At 45.2% G+C, this 26420-nt stretch overlaps 1 protein-coding gene across 1 annotated transcript in view; it reads right to left on the bottom strand.

Moving 5' to 3' along the window:
* The window catches only part of AKAP13 (A-kinase anchoring protein 13), a 197389-nt gene that overhangs the window by 83694 nt on the left and 87275 nt on the right, over positions 1–26420 (bottom strand). The window contains exons 7-9 of the mRNA XM_086756870.1: positions 23730–23919; positions 16515–19413; positions 11884–11960 (exon numbers count right to left, since the gene is read on the bottom strand). Of these exons, the coding sequence (XP_086612996.1) occupies positions 11884–11960; positions 16515–19413; positions 23730–23919 (3166 nt within the window). The remainder of the gene's footprint in view (positions 1–11883; positions 11961–16514; positions 19414–23729; positions 23920–26420) is intronic.

Here is a 26420-nt window from a genome sequence, read left to right as displayed (position 1 = left end):
TCAGCTATTAATGGAGCATTAGTCTCTGCTGTTTCTGAAGTTAGCCTTTTGGAGAAAAAACCAGCAACTTCAAAACATGCAAAAATTAATGAAAGCCATATGTGGGATACTGTCATTATTCCATGTTTATAAGAGGATCAGGTTTTGTTAAATGGGCTTATTTAATGCAGACACATAAGAAAAAATACCCAGCAAAAGATCTGAAAGCTATTGAAAGAAAAATATTTTCTTTGTTAACCCAAGCAGTCAGTAACAAGCAAAAAGACACAATTTAAACTAAAAGCCACTATATATTTTGGTGCAACTTTGTTTACGGCTTCACTGACAGCTTATATAGTTCTAAGCAGAGAAACCTCTCCCAGATATATTTTACCCTTTTGACTCTTTTCACCCCCATACCGTATTTAAGCTGGGACAACCTAAAAATCAATGGCTTATGGAAACATCTGTCCGTACAGCCACACGATCTAGACTTTTTTCAACAGCTGTTGTTATTTTATGCTTTTTTTGGCTAGGTCAATTGGTAAGACTGGAAGAAAATATTAGTTGGGCTCCTTTCCTGACTTTGGTCTCTCTTTAGCAGCTGCCATCAGCACCACGTTCCCTCCCCTGCCCTGGGAGTTTAGGAAAAAAAAAAAGTCTGAATGTCCCCCAAGTCTGGTCTTGCTCACTAGTCTCAGACAAGAAATAAAGGAAATACAGCTCCCAGATGGGCACGTACGTTATCTCACTCACCTAAATACTGGCTTAAAATATCCCTGCTATAGCTGCTTTCTGCCCTCGCCCGCAGCGCGCTTGCTACTCATCTCCTTGGCTCCCCTTTCCACTTCCAAGAGTGCTCCACCACGAACCCCAGGTTTGTCTTGCCTCCCCTCCCGCTATTTCATTGCCGGGATCCAGACATCTGCCGACATCCTCCGTAAAAGATAACACACCGTATATTTTAAGAGTCAGTCTGTCAAATGGTATTTGATGCGCCAGACAGCACTACTTACCAGACAGGGAACACGCATTGCTCATAATAAGATACGCAGAAAAACAGAACGTACTTTTCTTGGGAGAGTAATGCTTACCTAAAAAAAAAATCCCCATAAATTCAACCAAAATATCCTATATTTCAACACTTAATTCAGCTTCTACTTGAAACAATATGTTGCTATATAAATTCTGTTTTCTTGAAAGAGAAGAAAACAACTTATAAAGCTTTTAATGTGCTCTAAAAATCATTTTTTTTCAGCCTATACTCAAACTGTTGAGAGCCAGAGAAAGGCAATACTCCGAACACAGATTTCTTTTTTTCCCCTTGCTCTTTTTAATAGAGAGAATTTGTTTAGTCTTACCTTCAAAACATATTTTCCTGCCATGCAGTCCTAGTATCACTGTCGGTACTGACCAAATTGTGCCAACCCTTGCCCAAAAGGACAGTGGCAAGAAAAGCCAGTTTAAACAGAAACCACTTATCTAAAGGAGAGAGAGTCCCAGGCTTGCAAGCCGAGGAGAGATTTCAGCATTAAAGAATTCTAGGAGCTACTCCAAGACGCAAATTTTTGTTGTCTGGTGCAGTGTAAGGATTTTAAGCCCAGAAAGAAGTTATTTATTTAGTCTATACGCTCAGATTTATAACAAAAGCAGAGGATTCATCTACACTCTTCTGGGTGCCTTTGGCATCGTTTACAACATACAAAGTAAACCTCAGCTTCCCTAAAGACAGAAAACAAGTAATAAACAAACCTTGACAAGCAAATTCAATGTTGTCCCCCAAATATCCAGCTATGAACAAAAAAGTCTTTAGAGTTTTCTCTCCACATTTCCCCAAAAGGCAAGTAAAACCAGAATTTGCAAAATGCCCTGAACTCCCTGCAGCGAGGAGTAAAGGACTCTCTCTCCCCTTCCCTTTTTAACACCGTGGGACCCCAGTCTTTACGGTAAACCCCTCCCTTTGGGCATCTGCAGGTGGGAATATTTGGAAATGGTATAAGCAACTCTCCTTCTCTTTTAAAAGGCTTAAGCAGACACATTACTGCTCACTCTTTCACCTCTCAGATGCAGACATTTGAAGCTAAGACTAGCCCACCTCCTCCTGGGCAAATGAGTAAGTATGCATTTCCTCATCTTGTTACAGCCAGTGAGTTAAAAATAAAAACAACAGTGGAACAAACCACCAAGAAACACTTCTTTAATCTCAGCAGACTTTAACAGCCCACCCCTGTCCATGCCTTTGGTAAGAGTCAATGCAATCTGCAGTGTAATATTTTGGAAAGGCAGAAGAGATTTCTACGTTCTCAAGCACAAGATCCCAGACTGAAACCAATGTTTCAAAGAACTGTACCTTCAGCCTTTGAAAAATGTGTATTTTGGAAATAATATCCCTCCCAACCACTTTTAGGCATTTAACGTGTCCAGCTGCATTAAGAAACCAAGCAAAAGTTCAGTGTCAGGTAAGTCAGGATTATGATCTTCTTGTGATTTATGGAGGTAAGTACAGTCTCAGACAGAAGAAAAACAAGTCACTTGATGCTAAGCAGACTCAGTACCAGGGCTCAGACTAATGAGTTAGCGAGGGCGAGGCTTCACTTTCCTGCCTCTTATCTCACCAGCTGGAAGGACAACACATGAGAAGGGAGAACACAGCCAGCCGGTAAAAGAAAGGCAGAGCCAGCGCCACGGCGCTTGCAAACACAGTGTTAGTGTTTGCGGTGGAGAAGATGGAAATGCTTCAGGCCAGGGAGGCACACGGTATTTGATAAAGGCACCACACTTCCCGCAGGGTAAGCATATGCCCCCAAATAGCTAAGTACAGAGGGTATCAGGGTACACATCAGGGCAAAGTCTTTAGGGAGAAGTCATATCCACCTAGGCTGAGAATCATAACCCAAGCATCGGTCCTTCTGCAGATGTGAGAGGGCAGTGTGACTCGGGTTCAGCACAGGCTAGCAACAAAGCCTCTGACTCAAGCTACACAAAGAGAAGAAAAACGAGATAACCCAGAAATATTTGCTCTATCTTTCGGACTAGCCTCCTGGGCACATCTACCACCTTCACTTTCGCTCAGTACGTTGCTGGCACCAAGATGATAAACACAGTAAGCAAGAAGAGGAGGGAGCAGCTCAGTTCACCGCTGCTTAAGAGAAAAATCAGGAAGTTAGCTACATCAAATTCATGCTTATTTTGGCATAAATTTCATGCATAATTGAAGCAGAAAGAGAAGGTGGAAGGACGACCATCTTGTTAGCTGCGAGAGACCAAGTGCAAAAGGAAGTCTGGTTTAGAATTCGCTCCTGTCTGCTAATTCCTATACCGCTCATCAAGCATATTTCATTAAAACACTGCGAAACTCTGTCCCATTCTAATCAGAGCCTCCACGCTGGGCTTCTTCCAAAGCAGAAGTCCAAAACACAGACCACAGGAGTTAAAACAACCAAGTGGCCACGGAAGGAGGTAAGCAAGAAGAAACTCCCTTCTTATCCCTTATGCCTACCTGCCCTGGGGTGTCCACAAAGAAGTCGCTACTGTCCATGCTTTTCACAGGATCTGTGTTTGGAGATATCACTCCTTTGGTGTGACTGATGACTAATAGAAGTGTTCTAGCAAAATTCAAATGTTTCCTTTCCTTGAAAGTTTTGATGAATTTGCTACCATGACAGCAAGGACAGCTATGGCTGACCACAGCCAAACACAACACCAATGCACTGCTCTGCCCCCGAGATGTTAAATTCTGACTTGCAGCTGCCTCTGCTCAGCCAAACCCACTCCCTTCCATACTAGTCAAGTGGTTTTATTTTAGATATCATATGCTTGGATACCAAATCAGTCAGTCCTTTGTTATAGACCTAAGATATTTTAATCATCCACTGCAACACTGTCTATTCTTGTTTTGCAGACCCAAACTTAAAGCCCTCTCCATCACCACCGAACTGCCCCTTACTACTGCTGTGGACTGCGGAGTACATGCAGACCAGTCAGAAAGCAGCACGAAAGATGTCCCTGACAAGAGCAGACAGCAATCATTTTGCTCAACCTGAGCAAGGATGCTGCATGGAAAGGCAAACATTTAGTTGTCATCCAGGCTTTTATCTCATCCGATGTTTTAACAGCAGTTTGATCCCAGAAACATTCTAAAACACAGTTGAGTCACTCTGGACCACATCAGGATGCACACATGACACCGTGCAGTAACAGCAGAGATGCTGGAGGAAAAAAACCCTGAGATTTCCACCTCTGCATGAAAATGGTATAAAATAAGGGAAGACGGGCAACCTAAAAAGGGGAGGGGAAAGGCTGAGAATGATAACAGAAAGGGGAATCTGTGCAACTACCACGAGGCTAAATGCATTTTGATTCTGTATTTCCATGGAAAGAGTTTTAACAGTACTGGGTGAAACGCCAAAGACATTTTCATAACGATTCACAGTGCATGAATGGAAACACTTAAGAGAAGTTTTCTTTCTGATCTGCACTCTAGCTCTACGTACAACTCACTCTCCTTTGTCCTTCACTTTTTTCTTCTTACTCACACCATTCTTTTCACCCTTGCTGGAAGATCAAGTCAGAAATGCCATGCCTGGATACCGCTGGAGCCCGTAATTCTTCATCAGTGGCAGAGAGTCCTGCTCCTCTCTCAGACTGCACTGCTAGGTTTCACCTTCTAATGCAGATCTTAAAGACAGACGTTTCATGCCAAGCCCATACAGACCCCCAGTAAAACACAGGCCAGGCAATGTAAACCCACCCCTAGCACTGGTTTGGCAGTTCATTCAGAGCTGCAGCGCATCATTCACAGGCCATCCAGTCCCGACGGAAACACCTGAAGCAATGGAGAGCTCACCCCTTCCTATAGTGACTTAGTCGAAGAATGAGCTATTTTCACTTTTCAAAGTTTTCACCGTCATTCCTACAGTCTCAACTTGTTTAACCTCACCTTCCAAATGCTGCACCACATTTATGGCTCTTCCATCAGAGTAAAAAGTGGGAAGGAAGCTGTTCCCCACGCACATGGTTACAGTCCAAAGCTCCCCAAAGGGCAGACACCACTCTGAACCCAAAATGAAAGCTTCGCCCAGGTCTCATCTCACTTTTGAACCTGGCCTGTTCACAGCATGACCTCCCAAACGCTCGTGCTGCTGCAGCAGAGGAGGAACCGCGGTGCTCACCACAGCAGCTGTCGCTGCTGAAGACATGACCCAATGGCACCCGGGGGCCTTCTCCCTTCACATATCATTCTTGTTGTGGTTCATCTTCCAGGAGAATTTCTGACTTAGGCACAAACTATCTCAAAAAGCTTTCCCAAATCCTGAAAAATTGTACTTAAAAAAACCTGCCACGTAGGATAGTGATTAGCGTAGGATGGCAAGAGAACTGCAGCACCAGTCTGTGGCTCCTCACAAAAGCCCACAACAAATGTATGGTAATGTAATTAAAAACCTATTTCTTGTATTTAATAAGATTTTCCTCCAAGGAAGTTTAACTAACAATGAATTGCAAAAAATCTAAGTTGACCAAAATCATAAATGCCGGCTCCTCTACATTGTAGGGTGCCAAATCAGAATGAAGCTAGAGAGGTTCCTTCAGAAGGATAAAAACCCAGTGACATGACACACCAAAGTACCCATTTGTCATAATAATGCCATTTACATCAAAAAGTCCACATTTGGTCTCCCATGTTATCATCTTCATTTCCTCTATATTTAGACGAGGAATTCAGTGCACAGTAACCATATCTACCATACAACAGTTACACCACAAAACTTTAAAAGACTTCTAACACAAATAAAAGAATCCATATGATACAGGAGATTGAACCATTCAAAACCAGCACAGTATTTTCCTTCTTAAGGTACAATATTCAATGCCAGCATTCCTTTGCCGCAGTAGCGGCCTTATACATCCATTATTTTATGGATCCATACTTTCATGACTGCATAAAAAAAATGAATGTATCTAACCACTGGAAGAGAACTCTAAAACCAGGATTTTCTATACTGGAAATCCTTTAGCTCTGTGTTTTACAAACCTGTGAAGTCACCAAGTCCTAAACAGAGCCTCAGAAAGCTACTTTAACATACGTTAAATATGAGTGAATCCCTTTGTCTGAAGCAAGCATTGCAGAAGATTTGTAATTATTAAACAGTTGTCTTTAATCTGCATCCGTCTCAAGACTACGGCAGGAATATATACACAGCTCTGCCTTCGAGGCAACAGTATTTGCAGGTGGTAAATAAAATTGCAGGTAACTGGTGATGCTTTTAAAATGAGTGCGAAAAAGCTGAGGGACAAATTTCCTTTGCAGCTGATACTGGGAGGACGGCAGAGCCAGAAGTTTTATTAGAGGAAATTAGGAAATGATGAGAAAACAGAGTATCAGGGTTACACGCAGCAATCTGCCTGTAGAGGCTGAAGGGGAAGGCACAAGGGAGAAGTAACTCACCATCTCCAGAGATCAGCGAGGGCTAGCGCAAGCCCTGCGGCTGCAATGAGCCGTGGGGGCGGCGCGGGCGCCTTCATCTGCCCTGTCCCACCGCAGGCTCGTGCCGAGCCAAACCTGGGAGCAGTATCTTTGCGCTGAGTCGGGGATTTGGCTCGGCATCCACGTTCCTGCTTCTCTTGCTAACATCCGTGAATCCTGTGACTGAGCTTGGAAACGACTGTCTCAAGCTGAAGATTAGCAGCATTCGGGAGAAAAAGGCATTGGAACTGCGGCACCCATAGAAATTACGTGTAGGACAAAAAAAACCTGCCAAAATAGTTGTGTAAATGCCTTCCTGGTACGGATTTCAAAGCATGAGTAATAGTAAAGGCCAAACAATAATCTCAGCCTGGTTTGAATTTCTTTTTCTTTTATTTCCTTCTGCTTTTACTCTAACTCTCAGCAGCATGTACTGCGGACTCCAGCTTACGCAGCGATGCACAGAACAGATGGCTAAACCCAGGGCGAGCTGCTCTGCACAGCGATGAATTTACTTAGGGCTTGACCGTCTGACACAATTTCCTCCCAGACCTTTCGAGCCTCTGCTCTGAGCATCTAGGGCAGACACAGGATGCTGGTGGGTGTGAGAAAGGGCCTCGCGGATGACGAGCCCAAAGCCTTGACCCGAGGGGTGCGTGTGTGTAATGCCAGGCTCAGGGCAGGCTCCTTTTCGGCTGGGTTTTTCCACATTTACTCTAGTTACAGGACAACATATACAAAGAGAGAGTTTCACAAGTGATTTTAAAGAGGCAGGCTGAGGATGTAGCCTATTGTTAAGGCTGCACTTTCCACTGCCAGGCCCCGCTCTAATTTGTTTCTAACACTTCAGCCACTCGCTCCGAAGTGTCCCATGCCACTGGGAAGTTTCCTCTGCTGTTCTGCAGGCCCTCTGGGAAACAGGGATCTGCAATCACCATCCCACAGTACGTGCACAGGTACACATAGGGAGCAAATGGACTTCAGTGCTCACAGGCAACCTGAATTTTGGCATGTCCTCAAGGTAAGCAGTTCGTTAAACAAGTTACTTCCTAAGGCAATAAACTGGAGCCTGGAGAACGATAATGACCCCTTTCCTTGGGTCACCAACAAGGTTCAGCAGTTTTGAGCCAGGAAGCATCTCTAAACTACTTGACTTGACCAACAACCAGCACCAGGCTCTCCTCCTAAGGAGCAGTCACTAGAGAGAGTGACACTGTACACCTTGGCCGTTATTTTCTCCATTTATCTGCTGACTCCAGTGAAGAGAAACATGGAAGACTATAGTTTGGTGGGGACGACAAATCTCTGGATCCTTCATACCTACTGACCATCCCAACACTTACCTCACTGCTGTGTGGGTCTTTCCTCTCTCCCACAAGCCTTCTTCCACTGAGTCCAGACCATCCCCTCTGTCTCCTACGGACCCCGCCATCCCCGTCCCCTTCCTCCACACACCCTGCCAGACTCTGGCCAAGCTGCTCCCTCCTCTCCCCCCTGTTCAGCAAAGCACAAACCAAAAGAAATGGGCAACAACAGACCTGTGGCTCTGCCCTGACAGAGCATCATCCATCTTATCTGTAACAACTCCCAGGGAAGGAGGTTGCCTAGACTCCCTAGGTGGTCTTGTGACAGTTTCATGATGATAACAGGATGTTTTCTCAATATCCAGCCTAAATCATCCTGGCAAATTAACAAATCAGTAAATTAAGCTGCCATGGAAATCTAGGACTTAAATAACCTCTATTACATGTTGGCAGACCGCTATATTGCACAATAGTTTTCTTTTTGTTGCACTGAATAAATTTAATTCTTTCAACCTCTTCTCATGTTTCTTAATCTGATCTTGTTGTTTCCTTCTGGATACTTTCCAGTATACTTGTGTCCTCCTCAAACCAGATTTGATGACACTGATGATGTCTCCACAGTGCCACGCATGAGTAAGTCACCTCCTGCACCTTACAGGGGACACTCCTTCAATATAACTCAAAACAAGATTTGTCTCTTTTGCAATAGCCTCTCACTGATGATTCATTCTGGTCCACTAAAAATACTCAGTCTTTTTCTACCCACCCCTCTCCAGCTTTAACCTGAACCAGTAAATGTGCATTTTGCTTTCTTCTTTGCAAATGAAGCACTCTGTGGCTGCTTTTCTCTCTCATCTGGATGCACTCTCCAATTTCTTAAGGTCACTCTGAACCCTGACCCTGTCCTCCCAAGTGCCTGCAACCCCTCCCAACCTGATGTCATCTGAGAGTGTTATGAACATACTTCTGTCTTCCAAATAATGACCGAAAAATATTGCAAGTTTTCCTCCAGAAAGTGACCTTGCTGATACATCACAAGTTACTGCACTACTTGGATCAGTGGAGAGATGAAAATGTAAATATTTTTCAAGTTTCATTCTCTGTGAAGATACTTAGAAATGCCATGTTTATCTGGCAGGCGGCAACTTCTGAAAATACAGGCATTAATTTAAAACTAACTAATGTGGTAACGGTAGGATGCATTAAATTTGATAGGAACTAACTAATGAAATTAATAAATACAAGAAGGCTATTTCCCAGTGACCTCTGTTTCTGGGGTCAGCCAGCTATGATTTGTCAGTCACAGACTTAGACAACTGAAGCCATCGGATGAACCCAGCAGTGCAACCTTACCCATCCTGCCACATGAAGACAAAGATTCGGCAAATAATGAATCATAACCAATTTCTGGGATCAACACAAGAAGAGAAGCATATCAGGGTAGAGTCCAAAAGCCAAACAAGATTTCTCATCAGAGTTAAGAATCTAAGGCTATTCAATTTTGAAAATGCTTAAGTCTGATTTTAATAGATCACATCAGGTTATTGCCCCAGCTCTACTCAGGATCCCCAAACAAAGCAGGAAGAAAAGGACCAGGGGAGTTTCTGGCAGGATGAGCACCCGCCGCCCAACATGAAAGGAGCTTGGGAAATTCTGGTTACAGAATTTCTATAGCTGAACAAATACAACCTCTGAGAAAACATTCTGGAGATTTAAGAAACAGACACTTTAAAAACACATTTAAATTGGAAAAACTATTTTTCCATTATTTTCTTTTCAGTGCTTATAAGCCTACAAACCATTATTTTCCTAAATATTTTTCAGCTGCAGCTTTTCCATGACACACACGAGAGCCTCTCTCAAGGCAGTGTCTTCTGAAACAGTTACGGGGAAAGCATGTGCAACGTATACATGCATGTGCAACGTTACATGGAGTACACTTCTTGCCATCACAAACTTGGATAAATCTCCGCCTTCAGAAACCAACTCACAAGAAGGAATCTTCCCCCTTCTCTTTCCAGTGTGCTCAAGTTTACTGTTATTCAGCCTAATTCCACTTTACAAGAAGTTGCACTTTTTAGACTCCAAAACATTATGTTGTTTTAACAGTCTGTGCGTATAAACAGCCTTCTACATTCCATATTTATAAATAACATTGTGCAAAATTCTCACCCATAAAATGAGAGTTAATGCAGGTCCAAGGTCCAAAACTGCTAACAGGACTGGTGAGACTGCTGAATACCTGCAGCTCCTGCCGAGGTGCAAGCAACAACATTTCTATTTGCAATAAGTTAAGAAAATCACTTTTACTAACCACAAAATGGCTCTGTAATGAGAGGGCAACGAGCATTTGAAAGACTTCTGGCTACAAAAAGAGTCAGTGCTAAATAAAGCAGAGCCAGGATGAAGCAGGAGATGCATGCTTTGCGACGGCTTTCAACGGCCAGCTCCCTACCCAACCTACACGTGTGAATTAAGCTCTATTTATAAGTCTTCCAGTGACTTTTTTTTTTTAAATGACCTTAATATAGCGCAGTTGTTATTTTGTTTCTGTTGAACTTAGCAACAGGAAACCCTGTCAGTCCTGCAGCAAACTTTCCATTCCCCTGGCACTCCCATTCCCGCACCACAAAAGCCAGATTTCTAAAGAGGTGTTTGACAGACTGAGGGGGGAGAGAAAGAAAAGAAGAAAGTACATATACAGAAAAAATCAAAATGCCTTTAGAACACGCAAAATGGAAGTCAAATTGTTTCTTTTCTTTTTTCCCCTGTTTGAAAGGAAAAGGCAGCGCTCTAAGTTGTGTTTTCTTAATGTATCTTACTTCATTACCAGATATCTTACTTTACTACCAGATACTAAAGTATGAGTCATGAAAATTACCTTTAATAAATGGTTGGTAAAAAAAAATCTTCAGCATCTTTACACTCACATATTCCAGTAATGAAAGACTTACTTATCAGATAGCACAAATTTTAGCTTGAAAGTTACTCGCTCTCGTCTCTGGCTAACTCACCGAGCAAACAGCTACAGAAATTAAGCCTTAGCTTGTCAAAAACAAAATAAACCTGATTTTATTACAGGCTTTGGCAAGACTGTTCCGCTGCCTAAAGAGCTTTACAGTGGGATGAGCAAATTTTTTGGTGCTCCACCCTGCAGCGTGAACTCATCCCCACAATATTTTCTCTTTTAACAGCTTCGTAGTGGTACACTAATACACACGCACGGCTGCTCGACAGCAACGTGCACCAACACCGGCTGCGAGCAATTTACCGCTTACAAAACACTTTCTTTTTCAGGAGTATGAAACTATATACAAAACATAGGAGCCAATGCAAATCCAGCTAGGAAAGGTAAGAGCAAAAAACCTAGCTTCTGACAAAGCAGAATATGTAGTAGGGGTGTTTTAAACCAAAATTACATTTCTGTCAAGCCCAATACTCACTTTATTTTTTTATCACAGACAGTTCTTAAATGTGGCAAAGCACAAGTAACAGAAAACAATACTAACTGATTTCTGATCCCTAGCACGACATTTTTATATTGTTTCACCAACATGAGAACACAGGGTTTCTCCCACATTTATCCCTGTACATTTTCCCATTATTCATTTTTTTTTTCCAGCAAAGGCACTAACTCTCTGAGCCAGCAATGCCTTCAGACCTTGGAGTACATGAACGTACCAACACCGACCGCAGCCACGCTCTCCTCTGGAAGGACAAAGCACGAGAAGGGATGGAGCGGCTCGCCAGGACCACGCAGGCAGCAGCCACGGTGCAGGGACCTCGAAGGTGCTGCACCAAGCAGCACCACCAACCCCAAGCACATTACGGGACATCACTTTTATCAAACTATATAGAAATCTTGGTACAGCTCTGCCTCATGAGAAACCTTTTGTGTCAATCTCTTTGTCACCGACTGAGACAACATAAATGTGGCTTAATCCAGTGGTTGAAAAACTCAAGGTCTAAAAAAGCCCATACTATATTTAAAAGGCTAAAACAACGTCATGGACCTCGTTCAGCTTTCCAAAGGCTACAGAAAGGAAACCAGCAGGTTAGGCGGCCGGTCGCAGCCGTGGTGGTGTTTCTTTAAAAAGCACAGAAAAAGAAAGGTGACAACGCGTAAGTGACACTCACCGCTTCCTCGCAGGCTGTGCTCTCTTCGTCATCTTTCAGAAAATCCACCTCGTCTTCAGTTTTCATTTCCAACGTCCCTGTGAAAACAGAGGGTTCACACAGGCAATTTAAAAGCAAACTTCTTTCAGCACTGCTGCTATTTTTCTGTTTATTCAAACTCATCTCAAGGAAAAAAAAAAAAAAAAGAAAAAAAAGAAAAAAAACAACTCCAAAACCCCTTCAACAAGTCCATTTGACTTTACCATCTGGTTTCATTCCTGACTTTGCTGCTTGTTTGTTACTAGTTTTAACAACTATCATGTCTGGGACTGAAGGAAACTATGAAACAGCAGCAAGCACGGGGTAAAACTCCTGAAAAGCTCTAAGTGAGGCTGAGCCCATCTGCATGTGCTTGCCTGTGTGTTTTCTTGGCTTCTGTTCATCTAGTGAAAGAACCAAAAATTTTGCTGTTTTTTCTTCTTACCATAAGCTGACCATAACGCAAAAAGCCAGCCTTGCCTTCTCAACTGGTATTTTAAGCACCGAAAAAAAAAAAATCACAAGCTTCAAAAATTCAGCCCACCTGCACTGCCTTAAGGATGACCATGTGGTCTCTGGACTAGGAAGGGAAACCCTTTACACAGTTTAGAAAGTCCCAGCTGATTTTTTCCCTTCCTCCCGCTCCCATGATGGTGTCACCATCACAGTGGTACAAACATGTCCCAGCTGCTCTCTCTGCCCAGCAAAGCTTTCATTAGTCACCATTCCCCAGGGGTTTCCTTCTATCTGCCTTTCCCTGGCATAAAGTCCATGTCCTAGCACTCTTGCAAACCTCAGCTAATGACTCTCACAACACACAGGATACTTTCAGAGAAGTGAAGTGATTTGACTCAAGCCACCCAGCTGGAGAGTGGCAGTGTTAGGGCTAAACCTCTCCTCTAATCCTGCTCCCTCTCTCATTTCTACTAAAAGTAAACACTGGATGGAGGACAACGCCTTCTTAAGGGCGATGTACATTTGTAGCGAGTTTACCCATTCAGAGATTTAGCAAGAGCAGCCTCTCATCTTCACAGGGAAATGGCTGTAACAACTGCCACCAATGGTTTTCCACTGGCATTAAAGTCTACCCTTGATTCTGGCACCATCTGGTTTTGCAATGTTCTATTGATAAACTAATCCAACATCACTAAGTCAAACTGGCATGATTTTGGCTCGATTAGATGAGTTTGTGGGCAGACTCTCAGAAATGAGAGGGAATGCTATAAATTTCTGTGAGTCCCATTTGTTGGCAAAGCAGAGATCATGTTCTCAATGAGATCTGCTCAGGGTCACAGCAATGCCACGATGGCTGATATCTTGGTCAAAAGACAGAACACAGGAGGAAGAATCCTCTGGTGCACTGAGGCTGGGAGAAGCAAGCAGCGTAGTGATATTCCGTGCTGGGTAAGAACTGGAGGACCAAGCCATGTGCCCTCAGGGTGAAATTCAAGGGAACAATATTTTGCACTCTACCACTTCTTCCAAAACGTCTATCAAAAAACATATCCCAAACAAAAAGCACTATAATGCTGTCACAGAGGTCTCTGGGGCACAGAGCACCTCATCACTCGTGTGGTATCCTTAGTGACATTTGTTATTGGTTCGTCCTGCTACTTTAACACAGGAAGGAAACTGCAGTGCTTTTCCACAGGGAAAATCCCATTGATGAGAGTGAAGACTGGTAAAATTCAAAATAAGGTGATATTCTTTTATCTGGCAATGGAAGTTTTCTTTAAATGCTGAGATCCACAGGAGACACAGTAGGTACAGCTCTCCCAGGAGAAGAGCTAGGGAGCAGCAGTTACAGTACTGATTAATGTAAGATGCCAAACCCCAACCATACAACCTGACCTTGCTGGAGTCGCTTTCTGCCAGGAAGGTGCATCTACTTGGAGGTGTTTTGTCAGCACAGACACATGCCATTTCCTCTCCTCCCACCCAGCCTGCCTACTGTGGTATGATTTCGTATCCTAACTGCTTGCTTTTTTAATGAGTAGCATCTAGCTGCCTGACCTGCAAATAATGTGCTTGCAGAACCATTACTCAGCTGCAATGCCTTTCTGAGTCTAAAGCTAACAGCATGAGCAGCTGCCTTATGAAAGGAGGATCTTCTAGCTTCATCGCCTTCCTTCAGTGTTGTGACCAGTCACTGGATATTTGTCTGGATAAGGCAATTAGCCCTTTGAAGTCTGTTTTGGGGACAGACTGAAACTAAGTAGAGGCAATGAGATAAACAGGTATATATTTGGGAGAAATTTCGCAATATAAATAAAAAAAATTGAAGATATCAATGATTTGGAGTAAAGGCAACAGCAACTATCAGCTGGTTACACCTCTGATAAATTAGCATGACAATAAAATCCTCTGACACATGTGTTTTGGAGACCTACACTTCCTTTGGGAAGGCTTACTGTAGTCTATCAAAAAAGGTCTGATTCATTCCGAGCACTGACGACTCCTGCATGACTACAAAATACTCTGTACAAACCCAGGCTGCAGGGAAAACTCCCCGGCACTGACACAGCAAAGCAGCAGTGATGCAAAGAATTGAACTGCCACTGAACTAATACATAAAACACGCTACCCAAAGCCTAAACAGACATGAAGAATGTACACAGCAACATAATAGACAATAAATCTGTTCTCTATAATTACTGCCATATCAGAGATCTAGGCACTGCTTTACCGGAGGCGAATTTCAGAAATATTTCAGACAGAGAGCCTGGATTCATAGCAGTCGCTTGTCTCTGCTTTAAGCTTATATTTTATTTGGGCTTCCTTAACATTTTGCCTCAAAGCAATCCTAAAGTTCTTCAAGAGCAGATAGTCCAGCTGAAATTTTGTTTTCTGCAGTGTCCCACTGCAAATAAACAATTCTTCCTTACAGAGAAGTCAGACAATTGTATTCCAAGACCTTTCAGTCCTAAATCCTTATATATTTTAAATCATCAACAAGATGATCTCTCCCCCCCCCGCAATCCATATCCTAATGCAGAATGATGCCTTAATACTACTTTCCTACTTCAGTCACTGACTGGACTGTTTAGTCCCTTTTTTTAAAGCCTTGTCTAGATAACGTCATGCCTGCAAGAATCCAAGCAGAGATAAAGACCTGGACTGTAGGGACAGAGCCGGCAGAGCGGGAGGGTCCCAGGAGGAAGGAGCCCTGCCAGGTATTGACTTACAGCCACTCCCATCCCATTGAACTGTCAATCCGCTGCAGCACTAAAATGGGTTCTTTCTGAAAACAGCTTTCTAATCCACTTTTACATCTTCCTGCTTATCTACTAACGATCTCCTGACTATTGTTTACTGGTTATCTCTCAAAACATAAACTTTCTAAAATTCCTAAAGTCAATGAAAAAAGAACTTGCTGGACCTACTACTGCCCATCCCCTCTCCCAGTTCAATCCTTTCCCCTGCTCCCAGTTCTGCTGTCACGTTTCAGAACAAATCCTCTGCCATCACCCCATTCTGCATTTAGACTGAAGAAACAGCTCCCAGCATTAAAGCAGTGAAACAGGTTTACAGCTTTACAACTTCATGATTTATATCACAGCAGATTTTTTTTTTAATCTTTTAAATGTTTTGTTTGTTTGTTTATTTGGTGCTGGGAAAGCAAGAGGCACTGTATCATCTTCTCATAGCAAATAAAAAAAATGGCAACTGAAAAAGTTCAGCTGCTTCCTTTTAACAGCTGCCTCAACAGGTGGAATATAAAGATCAGATTAGCTCCATGCTTCACAAGCAAATTCACCTAGGATTTAATACCAGGCTGGAGCAACAAAGTCATTTCTCTTTCATTCAATTTATCCCTTTATTTCCCTTTTTGGAGTTACCTGGTGATGTCTTCTATTAGCTCCTGTTGCATGGGCACCAGACGTCTACGCTGTCCCCCAAGTCCCACCGCTCTCCCCAATCACCACTCATCCGCGGGGAATGCCAGCCCCGCTTCCCAGCCAACAGCAGCAAGGAAAACTCATCATCTGAGTTTCAGTACTGCTTAAACGCACTGGAAAACACCACCGGCTGCTCTGCCGACAAAAAGGCTTTGCAGCCTGGAAAAGACGGTGGGGGTAGGGCTCGCTGGCTTTTTAAAATGACCTAATACCGCCAATTAGGAAGTGGCTTTGCACAGTTCAGAGGGACACTGGCAGCTGTTTCAAGTAGCCAAGCAAACAAAATGCAAGAGAGCCCCCTTGTACCCTCTGACTCCACATTAGCAAAAACAAAGGGGAGAAACAAAGGAACAGCATTAAGCAAATAAACCCTCATGTCCACAGGAAAGCATATAACTTGAAGATACAGTAATCCAAATAGCTCCCTCCCATTCATTCCTTTTCCAGGGAGGATTCACACGCTAGAAATTCTTCTACACAAATTCATAGGAGATTATGTCCTCTCCTTACTTCCAGTGTCAGCCAAGCAACATGCATCTGAACTGAATATGTAAGTTCATATTTCTTTTTTCTCAGAAGAAAAACTCAAAATGCCTACACTTCCTCTGCAAGGCAGGCCTCCTGCTACTACTTCCTTTCCTTTGCTGATCAGACATTAGAAGCACGCCTACAGAGAAAAAACTAGAAAGTAGGAAATCAACTGATTTTTCCTACCTGTAACAGGCTCAGCTTGTTGCACTGCCGGCTTGATGTTCCTCTTCTTTGTCGAGGAACTTAAATCCATTTCTCCATTAAGGTTGGCTCCCACATCCACCGCAGCCTGGGGCTCAAGCCCTGCTTTTTCTGTGGCTGGTAATTCAGGGGAACAAGGTGTCTCTGCTACAAAAACCACTGCATCAAAACTTTTTACCATTTTCGGAACTTTATCCAGAGAGGAGCCATCATCTGCCGAAACCAAACTCTTTACTGTCATGTTTTCCAGTGACTCAACAGCATCTAAATGGCATGGACACGGCAAGAAGGGCGATTCAGGTACAGCTCGGCTTTGCTTGCCATCGGGCTCAGCCAAGACCTCCTCCTGAGCTGCTTTTGCACTGGGACGAGCATCGCTCTCACCGACCGGACAAACGGTGTCGCTGCTGGAGTCGCTGTCGCACGTGGGCTCTTCTGCGATGGGCTGAAGCGCTGCCCGGGAAAGCACGCTTTCCATATCCTCCTGCTCTTCCGGATATGCTGCGACAGGGGTCATTGCCACCAGCCTTAACGCTTCCTTACCCTCACAGGTATCACTCAGGGCTGCCACTTCTGAAACATCCTTTAAGTCGGGAGTGCTGCTGCGCGGGGAGATTCGCTGCTGGGTTTGACTGGCATCATGTTCTCGATTCAGCCTTGCATCCAGGCAAAAGTCGCTCTCCACACCCGGCGACTCGCCTGCCGATGTGGGTCTGTGCGCGGTGCCTTCTCCTGCACCCACTGCCTGGGTCTCACACACTTCTTCGGTGGGGACCGTCCCTTTCAGCCCAGCATCCACATCGCTGCCGCCTGCCACAAGATCCCCCTGACTGGAGGCAGATGCTTTCCTAGGAGTGGCAAGAAGTTCCTCTGACAAAATCTGCTCCCTACCACTCGCACAAACCTCCTGGTCAGGCTCAGCTTTGCCTCCCCCAGCCTGCTGCGAGGGGCTCTGCTCCAGAGAGCACTCGTCCCCAGCATGGTCCCCAGGCCAGCCGGCTCTGGCAGCTACCCTGCCATGCTCCCCACCGTGCTGCTGGGCGAGCTCCGTCAAGCCTGCCGCCGCCACCACCGCTTCCTGGTTTTGTTTGGATTCTTCATTATGAATTACAGAGGGTGTGCCTATTAAATTATCCTCTGCACAGTCTGTGCCCTTGGCACACGGAACTAATCCAGGGTCATTACCTTGCAGAGCTGTCGCCCGCCCGGGAGGTGCCACTGCAGCATCTCCCTCCTGACGCACAGCCGGTCCCTCTCCTCTGGGTAGGGGAGAGTGTGATTTCACCTCACCAGTCAGTCCTTCCTGCTCCGGAGCACTTTCTGCTATCTCTGCTTTGCTTTGTTCAGGCTCTTTTTCTGCCAGGCATGTGCTCGCATCCTCTGGAGGGAGCAACGTAGCCTCATGTTTGCTCTCTTGAGCAGCATGTGGTTTGAAGTTGTCGCTCATTTCATCTTTAACGACAGTTTGATCAGCAGAAGGGTGACAGCTAGCAACTTCCTGATCCCCATCTGCAAAATCTGCGCTTCCTCCATCTCTGCTGCTGCTGGTATCAGTTCCTACTGGCTCCTCTTCAAGGGCTTCACTGCCCTCCGTTGCTTCAGCCACATGTTCAGTGATCTTACCACTCTCCTGGCAAAACGCAGGTTCTGCACCGCTTTGATTAGATCCACCAACATCACCGTTTTCAGGTTTAGCAACAGGGCCATCAGTTTCCACACTGTCTTCCAGTGAGAGCAAGCTGGATTTTCCATCTGTGCAATTCTGCTCTTCTTGCTCCCCACCGCCAGGGATCTCCAAACCAGGACCAGTTCGTGATGCACATGCAGGAACCTTCACCCCATTCACCGCTAGCAATGCTGCCCCAACGCTCGCAGTGACATCCTGCCTTGCTGCAAGATGGGCATCGCCGTGGCTTTCCAAGAAGCCACTGTTTACGCCATCAGTGCTTAAGTCCGCTCCAGTCTCTTTGTTATCGCCAGTCTTGCAAAGATCAACAGGGACGTCACCACTGCCACCGTCTGCATTCGTACTGTCATGTGCCAGTACCGCTCCCGTGTTTGCATCCTCCCCATCTGCGCACTCAGTGCCATTAAAACCACTGAGTAAGGGCTGAGCAGCACTGTCTGACTCTTCCTTAGCCGGCGATTGCTCTTCTAGGTTTGCGGTCCTCCTTTCACTGGCTTCCGCCATCCCGTCCTCTACCTGCTGCCGGCTCGCAGCCCTCTCAGCCGTCCCTGTACAGTTCCTGCATTCAGTTTGGCCCATAGCCACATCCACGCCCTCCAAGGAAGCTGGGGCTTCGCCTGTAGTTTCAACCACAGTAACAGTACTGTCAGCTGCACGCTCCTCGGCAGCTTGCGCTTCCTGATGGGGACTATCTTTACTGCACAAGCCGGCTTGATCCAAACCAACTCCAGCAGACGTCATTCCAGCTTCCTCATTTGTATTTCCACAGGATGAAAGATTCACAGCACCGTTTAAACTTGCATGCAGGCTCACTGTGCAGTCTTTCTGATCTGATATAGTCCCAGAGTCTTCAGCAGAGGTTGGCCCCTCCTCTTCCTTTTCACTCAACCTCACTGTATTTTCACTTTGACGAAAGCACTCTGGGCTCTTTGCATCCCCCAGGCTCAGCAAGTCATTTGGTGCATCATTAAAAGCTCCCAAACTCCTGCTGTTGCATTTCTCCTCCTGGTGGGTTTGGTCTGAGAGCTGCCCGCTGTCTAGGTGAACAAGACCAGGTGGACTTTCCTGCCTTCCTCCTCCTGCCATTTCTTCTACACTCTGAGAGGCAGTGGCCGAGTGACCATCTGGTTCTGCTTCTTTAGCACAACTGTCTCCACAGTCTCCCAGTACAGGCTCTGTCTGCTGCCTTAAACTCTGTAATAAGTAAAAAAAAAAAAAAAATTATTTTGCTTTGTCACATATTTACACTGTCTCCACCATCTACAAGATCTGTATCCACTTAATCCCATTTGATGGGACTCCCGCTCCCTTTGTACCTCTACCTGGTGTCCCTTGGGACACAGTTACAGACATACTGCAGTGGGTATTTTATGTACTGGTTTTGTTACGCAGTAATATTAAAATTATTAGAGTGACAGAAATGTTGGTTGGAAAGAGCATCTGGAGGTCATCTAGTCCAAACTTTTGCCTGAAGCTAGACTATCACCACGTGACATCAGAGCAGTCGTGCCAAGTCCCCATAACCTCTGATGACAAAGTGCCCACCACCTCTCTGGGCAACCTGTTCCCATGCCACACCACCCTCCCACGAAGGAGTTTTTGCTAACAGCCAGCCTGAATCCCCTGAAGCTGCAAGTCCCTCTACCTCCTTGTAACACTATCAGCCAATACGGAGAAGAGTTGTAATCTTTGTAATTGTCCTTCAAGCAGCTGTAGTCATAGTTCTTGAGTGTGCTTAAATTCAAGATCAGTAAACAGTAGAATTCAATCTACCAAATAACGCAAATATATACCAGTACAATTCCAAAGGGCCTGAGTAAATGCTTCTTAAGAGCAACTTCAGGTCCCTGCCCGACGGCACTCCTCAGTTCTCACCAGCGTTAATTCTCTCTATATTGATGGAAACTCTACTTCAGACACGGGAATTGGCTGACAATGTCCAAACACCGCCACCTGCCTCCTACTTCTAGGACTGAACTAATCATATAATCTATTCCTGAGAATTGCAGGATATTAAATATCTGAAATTTACTTCCTAAATGGAAATAAAAATTCCAAAATCATTACATACTATTGAAACTAATATGTGCATTTATCATGGAACAGTAGCAATGTATTCAATTTCTCTCTAATCTGCATTTTCCTTCTAAAGCATCTGCTTTGTCAAGGATCTCTCAAGCTTTTATAGTTTGACATAATCAAACCTTTACTTAAAAAGAATTGTCTGTTTCACTTTCTTCTTTTTTAGTTTCTTTGCTGCATATCAATGTTCACATATTAGAAAAAGCAACTTGTTAAATTAACAAATAACCTTCATCATTCAATGTACATCCCACAGAGGTCCCTCGATTTTCTGAGGCAGGCTCGGGGTTTTGCACCGTAAGCTTTCGGAGGTCATGCTGGTTTCTCAGTAAGAACCTGTGGCTCTCCACAAATGCAAAACGCTAATGAACTATTTCAAACCTGTTATTTTTTGCATTTATTTGTAAAAATACTCCCAAAAAAATACACACCCCCTAGGAGCCTAAATTAAACAGGTCCCTGCAAATTTTAAGACTCTAGTTCTCAGAGAAGTAGAATTTCATACCAAAAATGTCAGCTTAAACCCTCCTTTTCTCCCTGAATATTAAAATGGCCAATATGTTAACTGATGCATCACAGGGAACGTCTGGGTATTGCATATACAAATAGTGGCTACAATCATCACTGCTACATTGAAGTGTTTTCTTGTCTTTCAACACTCTGAGGTTTGCAAACAATGAATCACAGGCCACTAAACACGGTTCTAGTGTTTGCTAGGAATCTCCTATCTAAAATAATCCTGCTACCCAGTTCCCATATATGCTGTCACCTATGCCAGAGCTCCTTGTTCTTGAGGCATCCCAAGACAGGTGTTCTGGTTTTATTTAGTGATGGGGGGCTACGGTGGCAGCTTCTGTAAGAAGTTTCCCCTTTGTCCACTGGTCTCGGCCAGGCCTAGGGCGGACCTGCTGCTGGCCGGGGCCGAGCCGCAGAATGTTCTGTGATAACGCTTCTGTGATAAAGTATTTAAGAAGGAGGAAAACAGGAAAAAAAAGTAGAAAAGAAGATGTGAAGAAGCAGAAGCAGGGGCAGAGAAGGGGAGGCGCGAGCCTTGTGGGCCCTGCAGGCCTCACCCTCTGGCCTCCCGCCGGGCAGCCGCCTGGGCCTGACTCAGCCCAGCCCGGCTGCAAGAAGTGGAGAGGAGATGAGAAGTGAAGAGATCCTGAGAGGATTGTAAAGAATTTCTTGCGAGAGGAACGACTGCAGATGCCAAGGTCAGTTCAGAAGGAGGGGGAGGAGTAATGCCACTCCCAGCCAAGATTCCCCTGCAGCTTGTGGTGACGACCATGGTGGAGCAGGTTGTCCCTCTGCAGCCCATGGAGGTCCACGGAGGGGCAGAGATCCACCTGCAGACCATGGAGGACCCCACGCCAGAGCAGGTGGAGGCCTGAAGGAGGCTGTGGCCCGTGGAGGGCGGGCTGGGGCAGCTGTTCTGGAGGGACTGCACCCCGTGGAAGAAATGACCCACGCTGGAGTGGTTTTCACGAAGGACTGTGGCCCGTGGGAGGGACCCCACAATGGAGCAGGGGAGGAATGCGAGGAGCCCTTCCCCCAACGATGAAGCAGTGGCGTAAAACATTGTGTGATGAACTGACCGCGACCCCCATTCCCTCTTCCCCTCTGTGCCGCTCCGGGGGGGAAGGTGGTAGAGATAATGTTAAGCCTGGGAAGAGGGAGGGGTGGGGGGAGGTTATCTTGTTCTCTCTCATTATCCTGCTTTGGTTTTAATAATAAACAAGTAGTCTTCCCCAAGTTGAGTCTGTTTTGCCCATAACGGTAACTTTAAGGATCTCTCCCTGTCCTTATCTCAAACCTCGAGCCTTTTTCGTATATTATCTCTCCCTATTCTGTTGGAGGGTGGGGAAACTGAGAAAGAGACTGCGTAGTCTGGTCCCGAGCACAGCTAAACTACGACAACAGGTTAGCACAGGAGGCAGGCAGCATGGCATCTCCATCCATCACGCAGCACCAGGGATGGGACGCAGGGCTCTGTGCAGCGGTACCCACAGGCTGCAGCTGTTTTTTTGCAAGGGCAAACAAACCAGATCAAACAGTGTGCCAACCATCTGGTGGCTATAACCCTGCAACAGAGCACGCTGCTGGTTCCCAGCTAGGATGGACAGACACAGACGACAGTGACACTTGCTCAGTAACAAACAAGTTTCTTAAAAGGAGGAGCCGCTGCAGCCCCAGCATCCTCACAGTGAAGTCACTCTGCTGATAGCCTGAAAAATAGAGCCGTCTCCAAAGGAAGCCAACTGGCTTTTAACTGACCCAAAATGAACCTAAATGAAATAATTACAGGGCTGCTTTCCAAATTCAAATCAGATTAGATATGAAGTGAAACAGTGCTGGAAAGAAAAAGTCTAAACATAGCCTTTTCTGACTTCATTGTCAGGCAAAATGTACCCATCTGGCATTCGCACAAGCAAACGAGAAGCGAGCTGGATATGCTGGCCGTGCTTTAGCGTCTTTTGATGCAAAGGGGAAGCGATTTCAGTTAGCCTGAGCTTGCCACTCATGCCACCAGTTCCTGTTGAGATTAAAAGTAATTAACAACTCAGGCATACAAGGAAAGGTGAAAAGGGCTCAGAATGGCCCATACCTCTGAACGCCCCCCCAGCCCACTGCCTGCAGACAGCAACTCTGCCCTTCCTTAGTTAAAGGAACAAAAATATCATGCTATTTAGATCCCACATCTCTGTAACAGCAGATGTAAAAGATGATGAAGGAACACCCACAGGTGATGCCAGCCGTACAAGACAAGTGAGTGTTTCTGAGAAACAGCACAGAAGTATTCTGGTGCTTCACCTTCCCATCCCAACTGAGTCCCTGTGGCACCTATTTTAAAGCAGTGAGAGGAAGCCCTTCCAAAACCCCATGGCTCCTGTGATCTGACCGCCATGGGGTCCGAGAGGAGCGCAGTGAGGGGACCACTATGAAGAGGCACCCCACACGGCCAGGACATGATTGTCCTCCAAGTCCTACACTGAAGAGCTAAGGAAACGGCTGTTTTCTCCATCGTTTTCTCTCAGTCTCCTCTCTGAGCTTGAACTTTCCATCTGAACAGAGATATACCCACCGTGTGCAGCCCCTACAGACCCAGTCCCACTTCTGAGCCTGCCTTATGCTGCCTGATGGCTGCCAGACACCCTAGAGAGACAGTCCACCTCCAGAGAGGTTTCCTGCTCATCCAAGCGAGTCTCAACCTAATGGAGAAGGCAGGAACTGGGAGCCAAGAGCACTCACAAGGCCAAGCAGAGACAGCATTGCACAGCCCCAAGCCTGCCTCTCTTCTGAGAAAGACCATTTGCTGCCTAGTACAGCTTTATCGTATCTCCCCATGGTCCTCCCCAGGTGCCAGGCTGCTTGTGAGGCAGCAACTAGCCAGCTCTGCTTTTCCTTCATCGTCTCAGCCTTTTCCTTACCATATGCTGGTGGCTCTGCATGTGCATCTGAAGGTGCCGTATGTCACTCTCCAAGCTGGCCGCTACCCCTTCCTTGGCTTCAGCTGTCAGCATGTAAACATCCAGCCCGCGGTGGTGCTTCACACTGTAGTCCCCCGAGTGCACAGTGTGAGACAAGGTGCTCCAGGAGTCTGGTTCCCTGGCTTCCTCTCTGCAATACAACAAGACCAGGTTAATCTGCAGGCAAGGAAGGATGCTGCATTGCAGGACACGCACGCTGTTCTTCACTCTGGACAGTCATCTAATCAACGGCCTGAGCGAAACAGAGCACCGGCTCCAGGGCCAGACAGACAAATACACACGCACGCTTCTCGGTCTTGAAAATTAATGTGATTCAGAGTTAATGCCAGCCACAAGCTTTATTTCACAAGTCCTTCTCAGCTAGAGAGATCTGCTTTTTTTCCTCAGACTGTGAGAGACCAGCAGCAAAGGGCACAACAATTGCTTTTTAAAACAGAATTTATTGCAGGTGAAGATCACCAAAGTAGCTGTTGCAGAAAAAGACACCTAAAAGACAGAACTGCAGAGAGACAAGTGAAAATGAAGGAGGACTATCACAAAACAGATGCTACAGCCACTACACTGAAACCAGTATGTCACTTCACAAACACCCAACAGCCATCAAATCATAGCAATTTTTTCACTCCTGAAATGAATTTAACTTGCTCTGTGAAACTGCGTCTGTGCAAGATGTTCTCCATATTGTGAGACAGCTGTTCTTCTGCAGCAGAATAAAAAATTTTCTTTTTACCAATCAAAAGGAAAGAAAAAAGGTGTTGTTGTAGATCAGAATGAAAAAATAACTCAGCAGTTACATATATTCAATAGACATTTCTATTCAGTCATCTCTTTTCAAGTGTCAGACTCTGACTTTGCACAGGCTAGCGACTCAAAGCAGCAATTCTCCAAATCTCACCAAGCTGCAGAGAGGCTGTGGGTGCTACTTTAAGGGGGTGAAGAAACATTTATCTTATCAAGGTGTTCATCTAAAGCTTCAGCTTTATAGATCTTGTTTTGAATCAGAACTGATTTGGAAAACTCAAAATCTGTTTTAATTGTCCCAAGACAAGAGCGGCTTACACAGCACCTTCCTGAGTGCTGCATCCCCCAGGAAAGATCTGGAACCAAGCAGGAATGTTATGGGAATGGGGGCTTACGCTGACCTGTTCAGGGATATAAGAAATGGAAATTTCACCATTTTCCTTTCGCTAGGGATGCATCTACTGAGAGCCAGCCCCAGCTGAGAGCATGTCCCCTCCCCACCGTGGAGACCAGCCCTAGTCACAACAGGCACCCCCAGACGTCCCTTTGCAGCACAGCTACGGATTTCCCTGGAAGAGACGGAGCTGTGATGATATGCAAATTATTAGGAATTCAAGAATGTACACATACAGCAGATGCATATCATCAACCAGGTAAAATCACACATAGATTTCAGCATCTTTGCCAAGTGGTTTCTTACTTTAAAAGAAGTAAACCTTTCTAACGTGCAAGTGCCTACCTAGCAAACCACAGGGCTACCTCTCTGGGAAGCCACGCAATTTAGAAAGCAAAGTCATAACGAGCAAACGATATCACAATTGGCAACAGGAATGGGCAAAGCAGGGTAAGGAATTGGTCAGACGGTTCAATTGTACGGCAGAGAAACCTCTGCAGACGACAGTGGAGGCAGCAGCTGTCCCTGCTCTGCCCTGGCACGACCACCCTCCCCCTCTATGACTCATTTTGGGCTAAATCTGCAAGGAAATTCAGACAAAGTGAACCTACGCCTTCCACCATTCACCACCACATAACTCAATTGACTTCAGCAGAATTACTTTTGATTTAAACAGAATCAATATTTCCGTAGAGAAACAGAAGGAAGCACTCAGTTTTTGGTGGTGATTTGTATAAATCCATGGAGGCACTGAAGTCAACTGAGCCATTACAAGTGACTAAAGAAACGACCTTCCTTTATCAAGGAAACACAGACTTTTCTGTCTGGAGTATTTTTCTTTTCAGCTGTCATACATGAGAAACTACTGTACTCAAGGCCACTCTCAGAGTACGAGGCAGTCAGCACAAAACTCGTATTCACCCACTCACAGGGACAACATCAGCCAGATTAAAGAACCGAGGGTGACTAGTCTGCTCTACTTTCTCATCAGCTTCAAGTACACTTATGAGCATCTTTAAATCAGCTCCCACAAAGCAGCCTGCACGACTGAAGCCTTAGAGGACCCTTTGTGACTTTAAAAAGCCTCAAAACATGGAGCGAAATGACAGGCGAGCACAGTTCCCTGCAAGACGATGAGCGCGCCCACCCCTGCTGCAATCTGCCACCTTCACATGGCCTAGATCAATCAAATCATCACTTCTGCTTACAAAGACAGCAATTTCTTCTCATATTCAAGCTGCTGATCTCTGTTACACTCTACAAAGGTCTTTAAACCTTTTCAACTTCCTCACATCCAGTCAACTACAAACAACTCCAAGCTTTCGTTTTTAGTAGCAGTCACCTATGTTGCACAAAATTGAACGGGAAGGTAGTGGATGTCTCAATCTAATGACCCCTTCAAATCATTCTTTTCATACATGGCTGCATCCCAGCACTGATGGACTGCAGCAGAGAGGACAAATGGATCTTCACAAGTGTTAACTTGTTTGCACATC

This window comes from Chlamydotis macqueenii, chromosome 12 (assembly GCF_036417535.1).
Source record: "Chlamydotis macqueenii isolate bChlMac1 chromosome 12, bChlMac1.mat, whole genome shotgun sequence".
NCBI lineage: Eukaryota > Metazoa > Chordata > Aves > Otidiformes > Otididae > Chlamydotis > Chlamydotis macqueenii.
Note: the sequence above shows the minus strand (reverse complement) of the source record. Positions and strands in the feature narration are given on the sequence as shown.